Source organism: Cetorhinus maximus, chromosome 21 (assembly GCF_964194155.1).
Source record: "Cetorhinus maximus chromosome 21, sCetMax3.hap1.1, whole genome shotgun sequence".
In the NCBI taxonomy this organism is placed as follows: Eukaryota; Metazoa; Chordata; class Chondrichthyes; order Lamniformes; family Cetorhinidae; genus Cetorhinus; species Cetorhinus maximus.
The window spans coordinates 13,926,623-13,950,701 of record NC_135899.1 but is presented as its reverse complement, the minus strand read 5'-3'; the positions used below and the strand labels follow the sequence as shown (position 1 = coordinate 13,950,701).

The window sequence follows — 24,079 nt, the reverse complement described above, 5'->3', positions numbered from 1 at the left end:
GATGTAAATGCACTGGAGGCGTTTCAGAGGTTTACTAGCTCAGCAGCTCTGAAAAAGAATCATACAGACCTGAAATGTTAACTCTGTTTTACGCTCCACAGATGCTGTTAGGCCTGCTGAATTTTTTTGGCATGTTCTGTTTCTGTTTACTAGATTGATACTTGGAATGAGCAGGTTGTCTTATGAAGAAAGGACTGGGCTTGTTTCCACTGGAGTTTAGAATAGGGGTGACTTGATTGAAGTTATAAGATCCTGAATGGTCTTGACAAGGTGGATTTGGAATAAATGTTCCCTCTTGTAGCTGAGTCCAGGACTAGGGGGGCACTGTTTTAATATTAGAGGTCACCCTTTTAGAACAGAGGATTTTTTTTTCTCTCAGAGGGTTGTGCGATTTTGGAATTCTCTGCCTCAGAAGGCAGTGGAGGAGGAGGTCATTGAATATTTTTAAGGCAGAGGCAGATAGATTCTTGTTAGGCAAGGGAATCAAAGGTTATCAGGGTAAATGGGAATGTGGAATTCGAAACATTGAATGGCTGAGCAGGCTCGAGGGGCCGAATGGCTTACTTATGCTCTTATTTTGCAAGTTCGCATAAACGTAAATCCTTTTTCAGTTTCTTCATTATCGTAAGCACAAGCACGCTAAACAGAATGAGATTGGATTCAGAGGCTAATATATTTTGAACTCTAGCACTGATACCACCAGAGGATGTAGAAGTGGGGAAGACTTTAGAGTGTATTTGAGAGAATGAGGCTAGCTTCATTAGCTTTGTGGCAGTTAAGGTGTTTAGCTTCATAGATATTGGGACCTTTTTTTTTTTACGTATCATATACCATCTGAAATGGTCTTTAGGTCAAAATTATTAAGTTGAAAGTCAATTGAACACAAATCGTGATGGGAAATATTCCAGATGCAGCTCAAGGTATTAAACTGAAATAAGGGAAATTCAGCTTCCAGCTTGTTAGATACCCTTTTTTGATGCACAGTGCTGTTGAAGTCAATGGTACTAAATTTCAAATCGGGAATCTAACAGCTGGTGAATTCGATATAACCCATTTAGCCCCCACTGCCCAGGTGAGTCTCCACCCCAAGAATTCTTCTTGTCCCTTCATGTACCCTGAGAATGGGGCATGAAGAATTCCTCTTGGTAAATCTTTTTTTTAACCAGAAATTGTAAATGCACTTAGAGGGAAATTTGCTCTCTGAGTCCATCCAGGAGGCAGTGGCATTGACACTGGATTGGAAATCCAGAGACCCAGGGTAATGCTCTGGGGACCTGGGTTCAAATCCCACCACGGCAGATGGTGGAATTTGAATTCAATAAAAATCTTGAATTAAAAGTCTGATGATGACCATTGTCATAAAAACTCTTCCCTTTAGGGAAGGAAATCTGGCCTACATGTGACTCCAGACCCACAGCAACGTGGTTGACTTTTAACTGTCCTCTGAGCAATAAATGCTGGCCTAGCCAGTGACGCCCACATCCCATGAATGAATAAAAAACAAAATCAGAAGCATGTTCTGTTCCAGAGTATTACCAATTTCAATAAACATGTCACCAGCTCAGATCTTCCTCTGTTAAGCTGTCGCTCAGTTGGTAGCACTCTCACCTCTAAGTCAGGGGGTGTTGGGCTAAAGCCAGAGACTTAAGTATAGGAATCTGGGCTCCAATGCAGTATTGAGCGAGTGCTGCACTATATATGAGGTGTCAGTTTTTCAATGATGCATTACATCGTCTGCTCTCTCCTCCCAGTATCCTAATATCTATCCTTCAATGAACATTACAAAAAACACATTATCTGGTCAATGTCTCATTGCTGTTTGTGTGACCTCGCTGTGTTGAAATTGATTGCTGTGTTTCTTTCATTAGTCACGACATCTCAAAAGTAGTCTATTGGCTGTAAAGCATTTTCAGATGTCTTGGGATTGTGAAAGATGCTGAACAAATGCAAGCCTTTCTTCTACCAGGTCGCAGGGAATCTTCCTATATCCAACCACCTTCACACAGCGGCCAAAGGAATTCTCATCACCATTGGACATAAATGGCTGTTGGGGATGCTAGTGTATGAACCCTTAAAGGGCACATATCAGAAATCGGGGAAGAAGTTGGGCTTGGGCAGGGGTGCAGAGCAGGCAGATTCACTTTTGCCACCTGTTTTGCCACACGTCCGATACTCAATGCTAATTGCAGTCAACAGCAATTGGGACATATAAACAAGTGACCAGTGTGACACCCCCAGATTCGCATCCAATTTCACTCCAGATATCTTCTATTCTTCAGAGAAGAGTTAGCCTGTTGAAAACCAATGGGATTAATTCCCCATTAAAACAGCAGCCCAGAAGAATTTCATACCGATGCACAAAGGAATCTTACATAAAATTCCACTTCTGTGTCTTAAAATGTTTAAGGCTCAAAGATCTGAGAAACATAAGAAAGTAGGCGAATTTTGCTGTTCACAGGAAATTTATAAGGTGACCCTGTACGCAGACTTGGAATAATCTTAAGACATTTATAAAAGCTGAGAGATGAAGTAGTGAAGGTGAAGTAGTATCTTTTTAATTAAAAACAAAATTCTAATAAAGCAACGTGACCAGGTTGTGCAAACGTTTCTCAATTGCAGTCAATTTGCAATTGGTTCCCCTCTTTCAGATTATTTAACCACTTTTTCATGCCAAATTCAAACTGCTTTGATGCTTCTTAAAGAATACTTGAGGCGATTTATATGAAGCTACTGTTCGCATTACGTGTAACAATGTTCCATTCCTGTTTAAATCGCCACCCTGAATGTGAAGCAAGAATTAAATGTTGACCTAGAGTGCTTGTTAATACAGTGCACCTATTTGTATTTGTACCAGTAAAGGGTTTTTACACAATAATGTCATTCCCTGTATTGTTGTGCGTTTGGTAAATGCACATTGTAAATCAGGAGCAGCTTCCCCATCTGTAATTCTTCAGCGCTTGAAGGAAAAGGGACTAAAGAATCAAAAGATGGTGGGTGATTTTATTTTGTCGGGGGAGGGGGAGGGTGGGGGGAGGAGAGGGGAGTGCAGGGAGCAGGTTCTGAGACCTGCTGTCCAAGATACTCGACAGTTCTGCCACTGCACAGTCGAAATTGATGCCAAGATTTCAATAAAAGCCCAATAAGTTTGTCTTTGTCACCCTGGCTTCCACCTAGGTAACCCTCTCAGTTGTGGTGCTGAATGGTACAAATATTGAACAAAATGGAGCTGGAGGCCACGTTTCCCCAGTTACAGTTCTGTCCAGTTTAACGTAGGCTAATGCAGCTCAGTCTGTTCCGACAGGAGTTCCCAACATTTCAGAAAGGGAATTTTAAACAGATAACATCGAGGATTATCATCTTTGCTCATTGAGGCCTGGAGTTTCTGTGGCAGTTGCGCCGGACCAGTCCAGCCAAACCAGCAATCTGCACTTCTGCAGCGGGGGGGGGGAAGGGTTAACTTGTTTGTCTGCGGCACCAAAACGACCGAGAGGACAGCATCGTATGTGATGGGGCACTTCTAAAATATATAGAAACACACACAGAAAAATGGAAAACTAGAAGAGGCATAAATCAGGTCGAATTTTTAATTAGAAATTAACAGAGGGGCCACCGCTAAACAGAACAGTGTGATAGTGAGGCCCATGCACATGACAAGGAAGGAGTATTTTCCTTCTATAGCACCTCACAATGCTGTCCAATTATCTCAAAGTCCTTCAGTGCAGTGGCCATTGCTCGGCAGGCGATTGGAGCAACCACACAACACAATCCAGCAGTGGGATGAGTCACCAGGCCCCGTGTTTCTCTACGGGCTCGCCACAGAGAAAATAACAAGACCACACAAAAGCTTTTCAAACCTCATGGGCAGGCTGTGGATAGGAAGCAGGAATTAGGCCGTGTTGCCGAGTGCCGGAGGGAAACGGGGAGCGGAGAGAATTCGAAAGAAGAAGAAAAAAAAAGTTGCCAGGCACGTTGAGGACAGAAAAAAAAAACCATGGGACTCGAGGGCAACATGTCTCCGGTAGCCACTGCGCTCGCAAAACGCAGCCTTCCTCCAGTCAAATGCTCAGGAGTTTATTCCGGTACCACCTCGCTCAGCCATTTCATGTAAGGTGGGTTTCCCTGGTCGATTGGCATGCTGATAACTTCTGCCACTTCGTAAGGGTGAACTGACCTGAGAGAGGAGATGGAGGAGAGAGAGAGATCACTGACACTTCAGCATCAAATAGCTCCAAGGCCCAGGATCCACTTTCTAGACTCAACACGTGAGAACAGGAGGAGGGCCATTCAGCCCGTTGAGTCTGTTCTGCCATTCAATTCTGCTGATCTGCATCTTAATTTTGTTTACCCACCAGGGTTCCGCAACCCATAATACTCCTACTCAATAAAAATCTATCCAGCTCAGTTTTCGGGATGAACCATACCCACATCCCATGAGGGAACAACAAAAAATTCCACTGGCCCACCCCCAAAGCCTCAACAGCTTTTTTTTTAGTAGTTCTTTGGATGGGGGTGTCGCTGGCTAGGCCAGCATTTATTGCCCATCCCTTAACTGATCTTATTTTTCCAGAGGGCAGTTAAGAGTCAACCACATTACTGTAGGCCTGGAGTCACATGTAGGCCAGGCCAAGTAAGGACAGCAGATTTCCTTCTCTAAAGGAAATCAGTGAACCAGATGGGTTTTTATAACAATCGGCAATGGTTTCCTGGTCACCATGAGACTTTTAATTCCAGATTTTTATTATGTGGAAGAGTTCCATGTTTCTGCAACCCTTTGACCTTTATTGCAAGGTGGGTGGAGTATAAAAGTAGGGAAGTCTTAATACTTCTATACAGGGCACTGCTGAGACTACACTTAGGGTACTTTGTACAATTTTGGTCTCCTAAGGAGGGATATACTTACACTGGAAGCAGTCCAGAGATGGTTCACTAGGGTGATTCATAGGATGAAGGGGTTGGCTTATGAGGATAGATTAGGGACGTTGTGTCTATACTCATTGGAGTTTAGAAGAATGGGAGGTATATCACATTGAAACATAAGATTCTGAGGGGGCTTGACAGGGTAGACGCTGGATGTCCCTCCACCCTGTGGGGGAATCTAGAACTAGGGGCACAGTTTAAAAATAAGGGGTTTCCCATTAAGATAAAGATGAGGAGGAATTTCTTTCTCAGTGGGTCGGTAATCTTTGGAATTCTCTTCTCCAGCGGGCAGTGGAAGCTAAGTCATCTGGATATATTCAAGGTTGAGTTAATGCAGATTTTTGATCCATATGGGAGTCAAGTGTTATGGCAGAGTGGAGGAAAGTGGAGTTAAGGCTAAAATCAGATCAGCCATGTCTTATTGAATGGCAGAGCAGGCCTGAAGGGCCGAATGGCCTGCTCCTATTTCTTATAGTCTTATGGTCTTTGTGTGAACAAGCGTTTCATGAATGGCCTAGCCTCAATTTATTATTCTAGACTCATCCGCCAGAGGAAATTGCTTCTAACTCCCCATCAAATCCTTTAATCTTCTTAAAAACCTCAATTAGATCATTCCTTAATCTTCTACACTCAAGGGAATACAAGCCAAGCCGTTGCAACCTGATCATGGCTTAAATTTTCTGGGGTTAATCTGCACCGCGATACCAGCGCTAGCAATTCCTCGGACCGTTTTGACCAAATACATCAACCCATTTAAAATAATACGTTCGGAAATTCACATGCCAATATTAAGGTGTGATTTTGCTCCCAGCAATGTTCGGGAGCTGAGCGGCAAACAGAAATACCACAGCAGCTCTTCCACCACCAGAGGATGCATGTCGGATGAGTGTGCCATGGCAGGCCTCCCAGGCTGAGCATGTGCTGCACTGGCAGGCCTGCTATATTTTGGGCATTTTCGTGCCTGCTAAGTAATGTTCGACGGGTGACCATGCGAACGGTAGCGCGTGAGGTGCAGCCATACGGTGACGGCATTAAGTTGATTAAGTTCCACGGCCTTTCTCCCTGCCTCCCTTCGCGACAGCCCTCACCCCAATGGGCTGCTTGGGAACGTGGGTGAGAGGTCCGACAGGCCGCGCTGCCCTCCTCCGATGCAAGTTGGTGGCAAACCGAGCCACCTCACTTACCGTACGTACGCCGCTAAATCGCCAACTTTGGTACTTCGTGTCTTAATCATCTGTTTAAGAGACAAACAGAGAGACTGTTGTGGAAAAATATTCACAGGTTTCACCAAATTTTATTTGTAAAGTGCCAGCCGGGCTCAGTGTTTAACTCTCTTGCCTCTGAGTCCAAAGGTCATGGGGATCAAGGCCCAATCCAGAACATGAGCCCATGAACTAGGCTGGCACTTCCAGTGTGACACTGAGGGAGTGCTGCACTGCCATAAGTGTCAGTTGGATGTTATACCGAGATTAAACCGCTGGAAGAGTAGGAGGCATGCTCCCCTGTGTCCGGGCCAATATTTACCCCTCGTCCAGCATCGTTAAAGTAAATTACCTGGACATAGGAACGTTTCACAAACAACAGTGTGATTATGTGCCGACTGGCTTACAGGTGTAAGCTGTGCACTCTCGGCTCTGAATCACATGTTTCCGGCTTCAAGACCCGCTCCAGTGCTTCAGCATAAAAACCAACGCTCTCACATCAGTGCAGTACTGAGGGGGTACTGCACTATCGGAGGTGCCGTCTTTTGCAAGAGGTGTTAAACTGAAGTCCCATCTATCTGCTCGAGTGGATGTAAAAGATGCAATGGCACTATTCTGAAGAGCAGCAGGTTGCGTTTTCCCCGGTGTCCTGACCAACATTTGTCCCTCCACCAACATTGTAAAAATAGATTATCTGATGGCTATCACATTGATTATGGGAGCTTGCTGTGTGCATATCCGCTGTTGCATTTCCTACTTACTTACATTTCAAATAGTACTTCGTTGACCGTAAAGTGCTTTGAGATGTTTGGTGGTTGTGAAAAGCGCTATATAAATGAAAGTCTTTTCTTTCTATTTGCTGTATTTGCCTACAGAACAACCATGACTAGACTTCTGTGTCCCATAGTCACCATCCTCTCCCCAAACACAATGCTCTAGGGAAGCTCACCAATTACCTCTGTTTTACCCTAGCCGGGCGGCCAGTAATTTTGAGGTGAACTGGTTTTCATTGAGGTAGTCACTTTTAAAACTTTGCACACCGTGGCCAGAGAGAGGGCACAGTCTTGTCCTGTGCTACACGGTTTCACAGGAGAGCTGATAGGCTTAACAAATTGCTGCAGACGCCTAGTCCAGCTCAGCGTTACACCTCAGCTCAAAACTGACATTTAGACAGTCTCCATTTTGCAAATAGCTCAAACTGAATTCTCATTAAATGTGGCAAATTATTTCCTTCATGAGCAGCAGGTTGTCACCTGTCACCTCAGGAAAAGAAAAGCATTTGCAAGAACTACAGCGGCTGGCAGGAGTTGGTTAAACCATGTATTAGTGCAAAAACTCTGCTGCCTGCAACCCGAATCGCGCCAAGTCCCATTCACCCATCACCCACTGTGCTGACAACAGTGGCTCCTTGTCGGGCAGCACCTCAATTATAAAATTCTCATCCTTCTTTTCAAATCCCTCCCTTGCCTCAACTCCCGCCCCTATCGCTGTAACTATCTCCAGCTCTACAAACCACTCAACACATCTGCATTCCTCCCATTTTGGCCTCTTGCGTATCTCTGAGCCCTAAGCTCTGGAGTCATCCTCCGAAACCTTTCCGTCTCTCTTCCTCCTTTAAGGCGCTCCTTAAAATCTACCTCTTTGACCAAGCTTTCGGCCTTCTGTCGTAATGCTTGGCTCGGTGTCAAATTTTGTTTGATAACACTCCCGTGAAGTGCCTTGGGATATTTTATTACGTTGAGGACGTTGCAGAAATGCAAATTGTTGTGAACAGTTTGTACAAACTGCTACAAGGTCAGAAAATGCTGGAAAGGTCATTCAGGACCCATGGAGAAAAAGGCTGGTAATTGTTTAGGGTGCAACCCTCTATCAAAAAAATGAAACCGATAAAGGTTGGTAAAATTGGAAAGGAAAGTTCAAAGGATTGGAAACAGATACAATAGTCATAGAGAGGAAGCTATTAGGTTGAATGACCTGAAGATTGATGAAGAACATATGCACAAACCATTAAGCTGAATCTTCGCTTTACAAGTGCTGAGTGGCCTGCTGTGTATTTCTAGCACCATCTGTTTTTATATCATATTTCAAGCACTTGCAGATTTTTATTTTTATTTTTACCTCTATCAAATGCTGCCTGTGTGAATCTGAAACTGCAGCAGGCAGTAATAAATAACCTCCAGTCCTTAGCTGACTTTTGTTGTATATGAGTTCAGGGAAGACACTGTGATGGGACTGTAGCAAAACCGGGATCAACGGCGGGCTGGGTTAATGGGGAAATCCTTCCAGTGGCTGGAGCCAGACCTGGTGCATAAGCAAGAAGAAAAAAAAAAACAACTTGCATTTATATAGCGACTTTCATAACCTCAGGGTGTCACAAAATGCTTTACAGTCCATGAAGTGCTTTTGAAGGGTAATCACTGTTGTGACATAGGAAACATGACAGCCAAACTTTACACAGCAAAGTCTCACAAATAGCAATGAGATAATGACTAATTTTTTTTTGAAGTGATATTGGCTGAGGGACAAATATTGGAAAACTCCACTTCTCGTGTTCAAAATAGTGCTACTGGATTTTTTTTTACGTCCACCTGAAAGGACAGGCAGGGCCTTCAAGTCTCAATTGAAAGACTCACCTCCAACAGTGCAGCACTCCCTCAGTGTTGCACTGGATGTATCAGCCTGGATTAGGTGCTGTGCAGCAGGGTTTGAACCAATGACCTCTGACACCGAGGGGAAGGCGGTAACAGCAAAGCCACGGAGATGGTCGCCGGAGATCAGTCAGCGCAGACTATCGATGTCAGTGTCGAGAGCTCCTCAGGGCTGCTTCACCTCAGGCAGAGCCGTGGATGGAACTGAACACTTAGGGTCATCAGGGAACAGTACCAACTCTGGTCTCATAACAAAGAGAAGGCCTAGATGCTCCATTAAATACCCCACTGAAGTTCTGGTACTGCTCCACACCATTGGGAATGGGCTCCCTCCCAGGCTTCTCAATTTTAAAATGTGGTACTAGGAAGACAGCCTGTCCCTTCACATGGGAGCTGTAGATCCTCAAGTCACTTACTCATTAACACTTGTTGTCAGGGCTCTACTCGTGTGCACAGATAATTTGCTGGCTGAGGCACACATCGATCTTTGTTGAAAGTAGCCATCGACCATGCCACAAACAACTGCACAGCTTGTGCAGGAAATTACAACAGCGCATAGAATTTCAGCTCCAGTATAGACATAGTTACTCATCCAGCACCAACGGGGGCCATTCGGTTCATCGTGCCTGTGCCAGCTCTTTGAAAGGGGTAAGAAAGTAGTCCCACTCAACCTACTCTTCCCCATCGCCCTCCATGCACTTTGTTTTTCTACTTTCCAAGCATTCATCTAATCCTCCTTTGGAACTTACTATTCCACTGCCGCTATCGGCATGTTGCCTTCAACAACAACTTGCATTTATGTAGCGCCTTGAATGCAGTAAAACCTCCCAAAAGGTGCTTCACAGCAGCGTTATCAAACCAAATTGCACAAAGCTACATAAGGAGATATTGCGGCAGGTGAGCAAAAAGTTGGCCAAAGAGGTGGATTTTAAGGAGCATCTCAAAGGCAGAGACAGAAGTTAGAGGGACGGTTAGGTTTAAGGAGGGAGTTCCGGAGTTTTGGGGCTAAGGCGGCTGACGGCACAAACACCAATCAATGGCAGAGTGATCAAAATCAGAGACGCACAAGAGGCCAGAATTAGTGTAGAGGTCTTGGGGGGGGTTGAAGGACTAGAGGAGGTTACAGAGATAGGGAGCGGGGCGCCAAGGAGGGATATGGAGGCGAAGATGAGAATTTTCAGATTATGGTATTGCCAGGCTAGGAGCCAATGTAGCTCAGTGAGCACAGCGGGTGATGGGTGAACGGCACCCGGTGCGAGTTAGGGTACAGGCCGCAGAGTTCAGGACGAGTTCAAGTTTACATAAAGAGCAAGGTCGGAGCTTGGTGAGGGGAACATTGGAATAGTCAAGTCTAGAAGTGAAGATTCAGGACCAGGCTGGATTCTGCCCACAATGAATCCTCTTGCAGCAGCCACTTGCCACAGTGAGACCTTTCTTCTGAGATGAAGCATGCGACACATGATCCGTTGCTCCAGACATTGCTGTGTGTGCGACTCTGAACTGCCAACCCCAGTAAAATGGCTCAGTGATTAACTGGACGCCCCATTTGAAACAGAGGTGGGAAGAAATGTTTTCTCTCAGAGGGTAGTGAGTCCTTGGAACTCCCTTCCTCAATAGGCAGTGTAAGTGAGGTCTTTGAATGTTTTCAAGGCTGAGATAGATAGATCCTTGATAAACGAGGGGATGAAGGGTTACCAGGGGTAGGCGGGAGGTTACAGTCGGATCAGCCATGATCTTATTGAATGGCGCAGCAGGCTTGAAGGGGGGAGTGGCCTACTCCTGTTCATAGTTGCAGGACTGCATCACGTAAAACAGCATGACTTCATCTCAGACGGGGCCAGGTATAAGGACCAACAATTTCAACCAGCACCTCTTTGGCAATGGGCGAGGGGGAGGGGGATATAAACTGGCCAATGTTACTGCTGGAAAGTGTATTTGCATGGGCATCAGGAGGGACTAGACAGAGCAGGGGTGTGAAAAGTGTGTCGGCACTCACCACTGCCTCAGCCTATGCATGCAGAATGACTCCTTGGCAGGGTATCAGAGATCTACCAACACCCATGGAACTGTAACAGCCGAAAAACAATTTCTAACATTTCCAAGGTCTGACCAAGGATCACCAACCTGAAACGTTAACTCTATTTCTCTCCCCACAGATGCGGCAAGACCTTCTGAGTATTTCTAGCATCTTTTGTTTTTATTTCTAAAATAAGGGCGGCTTTAAGAATTGCCCCCGTTCAGTGACCCTAGTCAGATTGAAGCACTCAAGGCCATTAGCATGCCTTCCACTCACTGCAGATATCACACACATAGAAGGAACGGCATACAGAATCTGATGGGAAGGAGTTGACTTTTCATCCCCAGCAAATAGGACCGTCACTGGGCCGCACGTGAGAACAAACAGTTCACACTTGATCAGAGATCGGACGTACAATTTTTAACAGGAAAAGGTCATCAGGGTCAACAGGCTCATCCCAATATGTTCAGATTAATCCCCGCCCTTTACGCACTTCACTATATGCCACAATCCCTTCAGTCTCAGCTGTGCGTCAAAGTGCGTGAAGGCTTTCAGCCCTTCCTAACAGTGCAAGTTGTCTTGCACGTGCCACTTCCTCAACAGCGCCCTTTAAGCAGCTCTGAAAAAAATCCTTGCTTTGCAGTTTTATCCTAGTCACTAGTCTGCACACTTTAAATATAAAAGCGACAGCACAGGTGAGAATTTATGTGAATACACTGACAGGCAGACTAAAAACGGCACTAAACTTTCGGCTTGGCTCAGCTGCTGGTATCTCGCAGGTTTAAATTTCGCGACAAATTTCAGCACCTGATCTAGTTTTCTACCACAGATCAGCGTGAAGGGAATACTGCATTGACTGAGGTTTCAGGTAAACTTTTCCACTTGGGGGATGTATGCCACTATGCAGAGAGGAAGAAAGACTTGCATTTATGTGACGCCTTCCATGGCCTTACGATGTCACGAAGAACACATTCGCATTTTAAAAAATTTATTCACGGGATGTGGGCCTCGCTGGGCAGGACCAGCGTTTATTGCCCATCCTTGGTTGCCCTTGAAATAGCGTTGGGGAGCCACTGGCTTGAACCATGTGATGGACGTGCTCCCACAGTGCTGTTGGCACGTTCCAGAGCTTTGACCCAGTAACAGGAAGGAACAGCAACATATTTCCAAGGCAGGATGTTGTGTGACTTGGAGGGGAGCTTGGAGGTGGTGGCATTCCTCACACCTGCTGCAAATACAGCAGCCAATTTCCCTTCAGCAAAAACCCACACGCAGCAAATGAGCGAACGGCTTGTCAATCTGCCTCGGTAATGGTGGTCGATGTCGACCCAGGATATTGAGGAGATCTCCAACACTCGACATCAACGAAAACCGATGTGGTCATTGCCGCATTGCTCTTTGCGAGATCTTCCTGTGTGTAAGTGAGTCACTACTTTTCCTACATTACAACAGCTGCTGCACTTCTGAAAAAAGCTCATTGGCTGTGAGACATTTTGGGATGTTCAGAGGTTGGGTATAAATACAACTTCTTTCTTTTACTGACATGCAGAGTGACAGCGTCACAAAGCACCTGAGCGAGTAACATTGGAACTCCCCCATCGTCCTTGCGCTTCCCGCAGGAGCAACAGGCCACGATCTGCGCGGTTATTGCCATCTGACTGGCAGCTGGCTGAGGCAGATGTGTGCTGCTTCCCCTAATGCAGGAGATCAGTCACAGCAGGGCCCTTCACATCAAGCCTGGGTGCTCTTATGCGACAAGACAGGCCCATGTTGGATCAATGCCACCTCGTGTTTAAGTGGAAACGAGCTGAACTCCATCCGACACTACACAGTGCCAACACTGAAGGCGGCATGAGTCTGGCTCACACTTATCAGAATGCCTGGAAAATCAGGACGAAACTCCAAGTAGCGCAGGTGCTGGAAACTTCTTTTTCAAGAAAGTAAGAAATGCCAGGAGCACAGGTGCAGGTCAGGCAGCACCTGTGGAATGAGGGAACAGATGTTGCCTGCCTGCTGAGTCTTCACTGCATTTTCTACTCTTACTGAAGTAGTGATGCTAAGCATTGAGATATTGAACACCCTTCAAAATTAAGCATGAAGAGACTTGAAGGCTGGCATTGGAATTGCACAGGGAAGCCAAACAGGTAGAATTAGATCTGTCACCCCTTACACAACACGCGACCAATATTCAGTGGCGCGGAGGTCAGAGAACATTTTCACCCACTTCCAACCTCACCCCTGAAAACCCCTGTCATTTATTACACTCAATCTAACCTTTCCCTGTCAGTCTCTCTCTCAAAATGCCCCGCCATGCCTCTCACCTCCTCTCCTCAAAGAGCCAGCACTTGTAGAGTTCCACAGGTGGCTGGGATGAAACCAGCTGGTGTACAATGCACTACCACTGAGAGGCAGTGTGCTCCTTTAAGGGAACAGGTCAAATTGCTACAATTGGGGATGTCCCAAGGACGATTCCCTGCTCTTGGCTTGACTCAGCACTGGCACGATCCTCTCAGAGCCAAAAAGTTGTGGGATGGAGCCCAAGTTCCCTTGTCAAAGTTAACAGTCACAACTGTTCGTCAAACTCACTACTCTGGGCTCCTTTTATCTGTACAGGGATGGTCTGGGTCAACTTTCACCGATATATTAAAACTAAGGGCAGTGGATCACTGCATCTCTCATAACTGCATTACATGAAATGTTATCGATACTTACCAGGGAGCCAACCTTTGACAGTGGTAAAGAAGTTTACAATTGAAGGTGATGGCCTTGAACAAATTAACCAGTTAACGCACTGGGCAATCACATAACATCAGTGTTTGCTTCAGACACTCACACCCTGTGGAACAATCTCCTCCCTAACTGTTTGACCTGAGCCACCCAGCTAAGATTTCTCTTAGAAAAAAGTTTTTAAAAAACGCAGCTGATGGAAATCTGAAACAAAAGCAGAGAGTGCTGGAAATACTCAGCAGGTCTGGCAGCATCCGTGAAGGGAGGAACAGAGTTAACGTCTCTGCTCTGTAACATTTCATCAGAACTGTGATGATCACAGAACTGATACCTTAAGGGTTTTTTTATTAGGCTGTACCTGATCCATCTAGGCTGCCTCTCTGGACAAAAGAGGTCACCTAATAGAGCTCTTTAAAATTATGAAAGGGGTTTGATAGAATAGGCGCAGCGAAGATATTTCCACTTGTGGGGAAAGACGAAAACTGGGGGGGGGGGGGGGGTGGTGTCATTCATATAAGATAGTCACTAATAAATTCAATAGGGAATTCAGTAAAAGGTTCTACACTCCAAGGGTGGTTAGAGTGCGGAACTCGCTACCACAAGCAACAGTTGAGGTGAATAGCATAGAGGCAATTAAGGGGAAACTAGATTAAGTGCATGAGGGAGAAAGGAATGGGAGGATATGCCGATAGGGTGAGATGAAGAGGGACGTGTGGAACATAAACACCAGAGCATGGGTCGAATGGCATATTTGTGCAGTAAATTCTACATTCCCACCTCCAGTCTGCTGTCGTATCCGTCAATTTTCCCACCCAATTAATTTGACCAATTAGTCCTCTGAAACACGTTCCTTTCCAACTCAATGCATTTGCTGAACCAAACAGTTTCAGTCTCACTTCCGCCCCGACAGTGCACTGCTGCACCTCAAAACAAAACGTGACTGCAACAAGAAAAAAAACACAGGCACGCCATGTAACACATAGCTGGAGCCCTGGGGCATATTCTGCATTCAACAAGTTGGACTTAAGCTGATTTTGATCTCTACTTTCCACAAAACATGATTGCTGAACGATAAAGACCAAACCTTTTGCCTGACTCTCCGATTTTTATTCCCACAATATTTAAAATTGCAACTGCGCATTCAGCAAACATCTGCTTGCCCCAAAGTAATTATTTTCTTATATTCCCTCTCCTGCTGAATATGTCAGAACTGCAGACAAATAAAGAACAAACACACCGATTGGTGCTTTCATCTTTAGCCTGCTGAATAGACAGGAACTGCACAGTTATAGAACTCGTGTTTTGCATTGGATATGCATCACGGAAACAGGCCATTCAGCCCAACTAGTCCATGCCAGTGTTTATGTTCCACTTGACCCTCCTTCCATCTTTCCTCATTTAAAGCTATCACTGTAATCCTCGACTCCATTCTCACTCTTTTGCTTGTCTCGCTCCATTAAATGCATCTATACGATTTGCTTCAGCCACTCCAAGCGGTAGCGAGCTCCCCATTCTCACCACTCTCTGGTTCCTTCAGAAATTCCTTACTTTACCAGCTGCAATGGACTTGCCTCAGCCGCTCTAGTCTTATTTTCCTGGCTGCACCCTTTTCAACCCTGTTCTAGCGTGTCTTCCCTCTCCTCCTCTCTGCTCTGTCACCACCTGTGGTGCCTCCAGCTATCAGATTCATGCAGTCATTATGGCACAGAAGGAAGCCATTCAGTGCATCAATTCCATGCCAGCTCTCTCTAGAGCAATCCAATCAGTCCCATTCCCCCTCTCAATCCACGTAGCTCTGCAAGTTTATTTCCCTCAAATGCCCATGCAATTTCCTTTAGAAATCATTGCTCATCTCTGCTTCCAACACCCTGGTGGGCTGTGTAAAAAAGTTCTTCCTCACATCCCCCCCTGCATTTCTATCCCAAAAACTTAAATCTGTTCCCCAACCCCCTCCCCCACCGATCCTTCTACAATAAGCTAAGGGCAATCACATTTCTTTGTCTACCTTATCCAAACCTGTCATAATCTCGGGTCTGCCTCTGTAAAATCTCCCTCAATTTCCTTTCCTCCAAGGAGAAGAGGATCATGCCCCTATTCTGGAGTTCTCTTCCTCCCCACCCCCCCAATTACCACTCAATTCACACCTTTGAAAGCCCCCCGCTTATAATCAACCTCTCTGACCATACCATCAGCCACCTCCCCTCATTCCCCCAAGCATGCTCAGATCCCTACCTCCAGCTGTGAAGCTCATGGAAATGGTTTGCTGCAGTGAGGGCTCATATTTAAATGTAAATTTGTAAATATACCCGTGGCACAATCATTCTGAATTTGTCCAAAAAATGTTTTATAATCTGAAAACTCACAAGCAGAACTTCACTGTCTTCCTCAATGTTCCCTTTCCACTCATATCTGGAGGTGGAAAGAAAGAAAATTAAAAGATTGTGAGGTCAAATATACATATATGCAAATAAAACATTCTCTAAGGATGAAAAAAAACTCTCCCATTTATATAGCGCCTTTCATTATCTCAAGTAGTGAAGGAAAGTGTTATAGCCAATGAAGGATGTTTTGAAATATAGTCGCTTGTAATGTAGGAAACACAGCCAATCCCACAATCCCAATCCAAGCACAGCAAGATCCCACAAACAGCACTGTGATAATAGTCAGATAATAGGCCTTTGAGATGTTGATTAAGGGACAAATATTGGCCAGGCTATTGGGGCTAACTCCCCCGTTCTTCTTTGAAATAGTGCTATGGAATGTTTTACATCCATCTGACAGGGCAGAGGGGGCCTCGGTTAAACGTTTCATCCAAAAGGTGGCACATCCAACAGTGTAGCACTCCCTCAGCTCTGCATTGGGCGGTCAGCCTTGATTTTTGTGCTCAAGCCCCCAGAGTGGTACCTGAACCCAAAACGTTCTGATCCAGAGACAAGAGTGCTACCAGGTAAATCGTAGTTGACACATAAACAAAGCAGCATGGGTTGAAGATGTGTCAGTGGGCACTCTGCGTCGTCAAACAAGCGTGTCAAAACATTCGGGCCTTCTTAACTACTTCAATAAAGTGTCACCACGTCAAACTATACACGCTAGAATTTACTTTATGGCCCACACAAGCAGGAAACTGCATAAGTCACATTGGAGGTGTTGTCTTTTGGATGAGACTTTAAATTGAGATCTAGTCTGGCCTCTCAGGTGGATGTTAGTCTTCCCTAGCCCGCAACCTAGGTGTACAAGGGCAGTAGGCATATAGGACCACCACTATCTTCCTGTTCCCATCCAAGTAACGTACAATTCCAACTTGGAAACATATCAATAAATTAATTCATGGACTGTGGAATCCCTGGCAAGGCCAGCATTTGTCATCCACCCATAACTGGCCTTGAGGTGGTTGTGGTGAACTGCCTTCCTGAGGACAGCTCAGTGGCTTACTAGAGAGATGTCAATAATTACTGACACTGTTGTGGGTCTGGAGTCACGTATAGGCCTGACCAGGTAAGGAAGGCAGATTTCCTTATCTAAAGTTCATCAGTAAACAAGATAGGCTTTCTTTTGACAACACAGTATCTTCGCTGTCACCATTACCGAGAGCAGCTTTTCATTCCAGGTTTACTTAATTAATTGAATTTAAATTCCTCAGCTGATGTGGTGGGATTTAAACTCACGTCTCATTCATCCAGGCCTCAGGTTTACTAGTCCATAACCGCTATGCTAATTTACCCCCAACGCTAGATCAAAAGCCTGAAAGCCCCTAGCTAACAGCACTGTGAGTGTTTCTACCACCACCACTTTATGGGCAGTTAGGGATGGGCAATAAATGCTGGCCCTTGCCAGCGATATCTACACCCTGTTAATGCAAAAATAACAAGACCACATAGCAGGAGTGTTCTTCTGGCCAATATGTATTGCTGAACCAACATGACTAAAAGAGATTACCTGATTATTTATCTCACAGCTGTGTGTGGAACCTTGGCCAACATTCAAGATTAGATCAGGTAAGCCAATGAAAGAAAAGGAGTTGAAGGGATAATGTGAGGGTGGGTAAAAGTGACCACAGTTATTTGCTCCCATGATGTAAAAGAGGCCACCTAGACTGCTTGCATCCAATGGCTGTTTGTGTGTGTAATTTCCATGTGTTCCATATAAAGACTCACGTACACAGACGTTATCTGGGGGACAATGTTTACACAGGCTGCCAGCTTCTTCTGCACAACGCCCCTGGAGGATTTAAACAGAGCAAGAAACATTAATGTTAATTGTCCATCACAAAGTGCGAATTGCTTCTTTCACTTTCTTGAAATTCAATTTGAGATGGTATCAAAGGGTTCATTGAATGAATTAACAGCATTTTTAAAAAACTAGCATTTTGAACTTGCTGTGCTGAACTAAAAAAGCTGTATGTCCGGGCACAGATGAACCATGTTTACAAACCCACTGGCCCCTTGAGGCAATTCTTCGCCATGCTGTGCAAAGCATCCTGATATTTCGACAAACATATGATACCCAATAATTGGGTGCATTGCATTATGTTGTAGAAAAAGTTGAGTTTTCCAGTGCCTTTGTAGGGGTCCACTAACTTTACCCCCCAAAAAGGTAAATTTATTCAGCTGAACTATTGTCAGTCTTAATCCTCGACTAGGAGAGATTTTAAATCATTATAAGAGCTTAGTCAGCTATACTAGCTATAGACTTGGTCTTAAAATAAAATGTCCTCACTCCCAGGAGTATTTAAGCTAAACAAAGATATCTCAAAATAAAATATACTTACCAATTATATTATAGCAGAAATAACTCTCGAGTTAACCTCTCAGTGCATAGAAGAATTCTAGAGAAATTAGGGCCCTGAGGTATACAAAGTGAGTCTACACCTTTTTATAATGGTTACTTAATAATATTTTATTATAAACTTATACCTTAGGATATATTGTAGTAATGGTAACAATACTACAAAGTGTGAAGTACATAAAATAAACCAGTCCATCTAAAACGTAAATGCAAAATAAACTAAGCCACCGAGAAGTAAATGCAAGAATCAAATCCACCTAAAAATAAATGTAGGATATTCCAACAAATAACAAACTAACAATCAAAGTATAAAGCGTAGTTTCTGTCTTGTCTCAGATAAGAGAAGATCTAAAAGATCTCTACTCTGTGTTCACCGAGCAGATCTGGTCTGATCTTATATCTGCCCAAGAGCCAAACTTCAAGAAAATCTTTTGCTTTAAGGATAACATAACTATTGTCTATCTTACTCTTAGGGTTCTTTGTTTTAGAATTCTTGGATAATCAATTAATGTGTTTTTATGTATGCAGATATCCTTAGCTTGTTGTAAATAGTCTCAAGGCCTTGTCTGGCAAAGGCTTGTCAAGGTTTTCTGCATTTGTATGTGTGATGCTGTCTCTCTTTCTCTCGGCGAAAATTCATATTTTCATTTGCTAAGTTAAATCCTTAATGCCTTAATACATTCTCACTGCATTGCAAAGTGATTCAAGACAAGCAAATTGCTTTTTAAGTATATTCATTTCTTAGGCGTGTGTGGCAGCCAACTTTCCCACAGCAAGTCCTTTAAACAGCAATGATGTAGAGAAAGTGAAGACCTGTGGAATTGAAATGTGGGGGTGGGAGAGGTGAAGGCAGTAAATCTGATTAAAAACAGGTCAAAAAAGAGAAACTGAGAGTAAGATTTAAGGCTGGTTTATCAGAAGAAAGCAGACAATCGTGTCCCATAGGATTCTGTTCTGGGGTCACTGCTGCTCACCATATATGTCACTGATTTGGACAAAGGGCTAGAAACCGAATGGTGACCAAAGGTGCAATTGACACTAAAATAGGAAGCGTAAAGAATAATTCCAAGGACCAAAGGAATCTGCCAGGGGATATTGATAGGATGGCAAAATGGACGAACAAGTGGCATGTGAAGTCCCAAGGTCAGTAAATATGAGGTGGCACATCTGAATTAAAAGAAAATGTGAATTATGCTTTGCTGTAGGCAGAGCTAAGTGATCCCACAACCAACAGGTCAGATCAAAACTCTGCAGTCCTGCCACAAACATTGTGAATGGCGGTTGGCAATTAAACAACTAAACAGGGGAGCAGACTCCACAAGCATCCCCATTCTCGATGATGAGGGAGCCTAGAACACAAGTGCAAAAGACAGGTACCTGAAGCATTTGGAACCACCTTCAGCCAGAAGTGCTAAATTGATAATCTGTTTTGGCCTCCTCTGGAGGTGCCCAGTATCACAGATGCCAGTGTTCAGCCAATTTGATTCACTCCACTTGATATTAAGAAACGACTGAAGGCATAGCACATCGCAAAAGCTACATGGCCTGACAACATCACAGCTGTGATACTGAAGATTTGTGCTCCAGGACTAGCTGCATCCCTAGCAAAGCTATTCTAATACAGCTACAACACTGGCAATGTAAAAAATTGTCCCGGAATGTCCTGTCCACCAAAAGCAGGCCAAATCCAATCCAGCCAATTACTGCCTCATCAGTCTACTCTCAATCATCAAGGTGTCACTGATAGTGCTTTCAAGTGGGCAGTTCAAGGTGTAGAAATAGTTTGGGTGGAGTTTACAAGCCCCCTAACAAAAGCTACACTGTAGGACAGAGCATGCATTAAGCAATAATGGGGGCTTAAAAGGTTCTACAATATTAGTGGTAATTTTAATCTTCACAAATCAAATTGGCAAAAGTAGCCTTGAGGATGAGTTCATTGTGTATTCGGGACAGCAGAGGTGCCATCTTTCAGATCGAATGTCAAACCAAGCCCTCCAACTGCCTGCTCGGGTATATATAAAAGATCCCATGGCACTATTTTGAAGAACAGCAGGGCAGTTATCCCCAGTGTCCTGCCCAATGTGCATCCCTCAACAACATCACCAAAAAATAACAGATTATCTGGTCATGATCACATGCTGTTTCTGGGAGTTTGCTGTGCGCAAATTGGCTCCTGTGAGTGCACTTCAAATGTACTTCATTGGCTTTGAAGCACTTTGAGATGTCTGATGGCCGTGAAAAGCACAATATAAACGCAAGTCTTTTTTTCTTTCTGTGTGAAGCCATGTTGCTCTCATACAATCAGTAAACGGTTACAGAACCGAAGGAGGCCATTCAGCCTGCCATGTCCATGCCGGCTCTCTGCAAGAGCAACTCAGTAAGTCCCACTGCCCAACCCTTCCTCCATAGCCCTACATATATTTTCTCTTTGGGTGCTTATCCAAATCCCTTAGAGCAGAGTAAGTTAACGAGTGATTTAATGGAGGTGTTGAAAATTATAAGGAGTTTCTTTAAACACTAAATAGGGACAAACTGTTTCCACTGGCAGGAGGGATGGTAACCAGAGAATAAAGTTAAGGTCACTGGCAAAAGAACCAGAGGCAACATGACAGAGAAAAGATATATGCAGTGAGTTTTTGTGGCCTGGAACACATTGTCTGAAAGGGCAATGAAAATAGGTTCAATAGTAACTTTCAAAAGGGAATAGGGAGAAAATTTGCAGGTCTATTGGTATTGGGAAAAAGCAGGAGAGCGGGACTAGTTGGATAATTCTACCATAAAGCTGGCACATGCATGATGTGGCGAATGGTATCCTCCTGTGCAACATGATTTTATGATGCTCCTTGGGCAGTTGTGGGGGTTGGGGGTGGGGGTAGGGGAAGAAAGTGGTTAAAACCACTACATTGCAGCTATATATATAGCACTATATATGGCCTCATCCATCAATTAAAACAGAAGAACTGGAAAGGTATAGATGAACTGGCTCCTATCTCACCGCGCAATGTCTTTAGCAACCTCCATGTTGGGGCACGTAATGAAGGCTGCAGAGTGGGTTCCGGACACATAGGTTTCTGTCGCCATGGAGAACAGTCTCAATCCCACGCTCCTCAGGCCGGAGAACATCAACAGTGTAAAAAGTAGAGCCTAGAAGAGATAAGAGGATAAAGGAGATCAGCAGGCTATCTCCACATAGTGTTATCTGTGAGGTACTGCTGGTTACAGGGTTCTACAGGCTATTTCCACATAACCCCTTCTGTGAGGTACTGCTGGTTACAGGGTTCTACAGGCTATTTCCACATAGCTCATTTTGTGAGGTACAGCTAGATACAGGGATCTACAGGCTATTTCCACATAACCCCTTTTGTGAGGTACTGCTGGTTACAGGGTTCTACAGGTATTTCCACATAACCCCTTCTGTGAAGTACTGCTGGTTACAGGGTTCTACAGGCTATTTCCACATAGCTCCTTCTGTAAGGTACAGCTGTTTATAGCGATCTACAGGTAATTTTCATACGGTGCCTTCTGTAAGGTACAGCTGGTTGCAGGGATCTACAGACTATCTCCACACAATCCCTTCTGAGAGTCTGCTGGTTACAGGGGTCTACAGGCTACTTCCAAATAGCTCCTTCTGAGATACAGCTAGATACAGAGATCTACATACTATCTCCACATAACCCCATCTGTGAGGTGCTGCTGGTAATAGGGACCTACAGGCTATTTCCACTTAGCTCTTTCTGTAAGGTACAGTTAGTTACAGGGATCTACAGGCTATTTCCACATAGCTCCTTTTGTGAGATACTGTTAGTCACAGGCTACTTCCACATAGTGTGATTTGTGACATACAGCTAGTTACAGGGATCTACAGGCTATTTCCACGTAGTGTTATCTGAGGTACTCCTAGTTACAGGGGTCTACAGCCTAATTCCACATAGCTCCTCTGTGAGGTACTGATAGTTATAGGGATCCACAAACTACCATTTATAGTGATCTGCAAGACATCGCCTCATGGGCCGAGTGCCTTTCTTCAGTGGGCTCATCTAGGGTGAGGTGGTACATCTGGAATGGGTATATCACATTCACTCATGGGAACAGAGTTTCGGGCGTAGTGTGCTCAACCTTGGGAAGTGGGGAAGAAACACATGACACTCGATGAAGTTTTGGAATGGGAGAAGAGAGTTTGGGAGAGTCGCATTCATGTGGGTGAGGATGGGCATTAAGCACTCATTAGGAGAAGGGAGCTGGCTCACCAGAGACCCCCTCACTCGCTGGGGGCGAGAGGAGGGTGGACACACAAACACACACACACAGACACACACAGACACACACACACACAGAGTCCTTGCATAGTTTGGGAAGCAATAGCTTCAAGCTCTGGCTGGCCATCAGTTCTGGAGACTGAGCAGTCTATAAGCCTCAGGAAAATGCAGTGGACAGCCAGAATCAATGGCAAGTAATCATTCTGCGCGGCAGTGGTGTTCAATCAAGCAGTTCACAGGGCTTTCAGAGCTGAGGAGTCTTCAATTATTTGATACAGTATGCAATTAAGTGGTGCACCAGTAAGCAGGTGATGCACAGAGAAACTGATAACTCAGGTCAGGGCGGTAATAACAGCAACTCCCCTCAGCCAAAGGAATTCTGGCAGAGCCTCAGGATAACTCGCGAGCCTTAACTTCACAGTCAAGATCAGGAAATAAAGATCATTTACTCCCAGCGTACCTGGTTCACCCACTAATCACCCACCAACTCACCCAGTTGAGCATCTAACTGCACCTCATTCTCCCCCTAATATCTTTTGTTGTACTTTTGTTGAATAGATTTGATTCTTTCATAGGAGTTGGACCCCCTCTTCAACCACTCTCTCTTCCCTGTCTCCACCACCACCCCCCCACCTCAAGTGTCAGCGTAGCTCAGTTGGTTGCACTCTAGCCTCTTGTATCAGAAGGTTATAGGTTCAAGTCCCACTCCAGAGACTATTACCTACAAGCTATGCTAGCATGCCCAGGGCTGTACTGAGGGAATACTACACTGTAGGAGGAGCTGTCCGCTCGACGAGACATTAAACCATTTGCCCTCTTGGATGGATGTACAGACCCCATGATATTATTCAAGGCGCAGCAGGGGAGTTCTCCCTGGAGTCCTAGCCAAGATTAATCCCTCACTAACATCACTAAATCTGATCATTACCACATTGCTGCTTCCTGGAGCTTGCTTTCCGCAAATTGGCTGCCACATTTCCTATATTACAACAGTGATCATACTTCAAATGTACTTCATTGGCTGGTAAAGTGCTTTGCGATGTCGTCAGGTTGTGAAAGGTGCCAATTAAACGCAAGTCTTTTATTTAGTCCTCTTCCAACCTTCCCAATGTGTAACATAACTAGGCCATCTTATCCACAATATGCTATTGCGCTCTCTGGTTCATGCTAAAAGCAGGCCTGTTAATCTTTATATGAGAGCAAAAAAAAGGTTCTGTCTTTCGTGATCACCTCCCCTCGCCCCCAAGCTCACTCTGGCGCTCCAAACAGCTGTACATTCTCCTATGGAAATGCAGAGACTTGCAGCAGGAAGCAGAGCAAGCAAGAGATCAGAGGCAAATTCACATGGTACAAAAGTGTGAGTGGCAGACAAAGACAGAGAGAGAGCGAGAGAGAGAGCGAGAGAGAGAGCGAGAGTGACAGAGATGACAAAACAGAAAAAGACAAGAGCCCAGTCACTGTTAATTTTAAAATGCAATTATTAAACTTATTTAACAGAGTTATTAACCAGTTAATTTTAATTAGGTT

The 24,079-nt window shown here is 44.6% G+C and overlaps 1 protein-coding gene across 2 annotated transcripts in view; it reads right to left on the bottom strand.

The window, feature by feature from the left end:
- Window positions 1-3,570: 3,570 nt before the first annotated feature.
- LOC144695690 (protein CutA homolog) overlaps window positions 3,571-24,079 on the bottom strand; it is a 33,748-nt gene continuing 13,239 nt past the window's right edge. For both annotated transcript variants that reach the window (XM_078566636.1, XM_078566637.1), the window contains exons 3-7: window positions 21,292-21,440; window positions 17,670-17,729; window positions 15,875-15,920; window positions 6,102-6,151; window positions 3,571-4,171 (exon numbers count right to left, since the gene is read on the bottom strand). In XM_078566636.1, coding sequence (XP_078422762.1) covers window positions 4,072-4,171; window positions 6,102-6,151; window positions 15,875-15,920; window positions 17,670-17,729; window positions 21,292-21,440 — 405 coding nt within the window. In that variant the 3' untranslated portion in view covers window positions 3,571-4,071. The remainder of the gene's footprint in view (window positions 4,172-6,101; window positions 6,152-15,874; window positions 15,921-17,669; window positions 17,730-21,291; window positions 21,441-24,079) is intronic.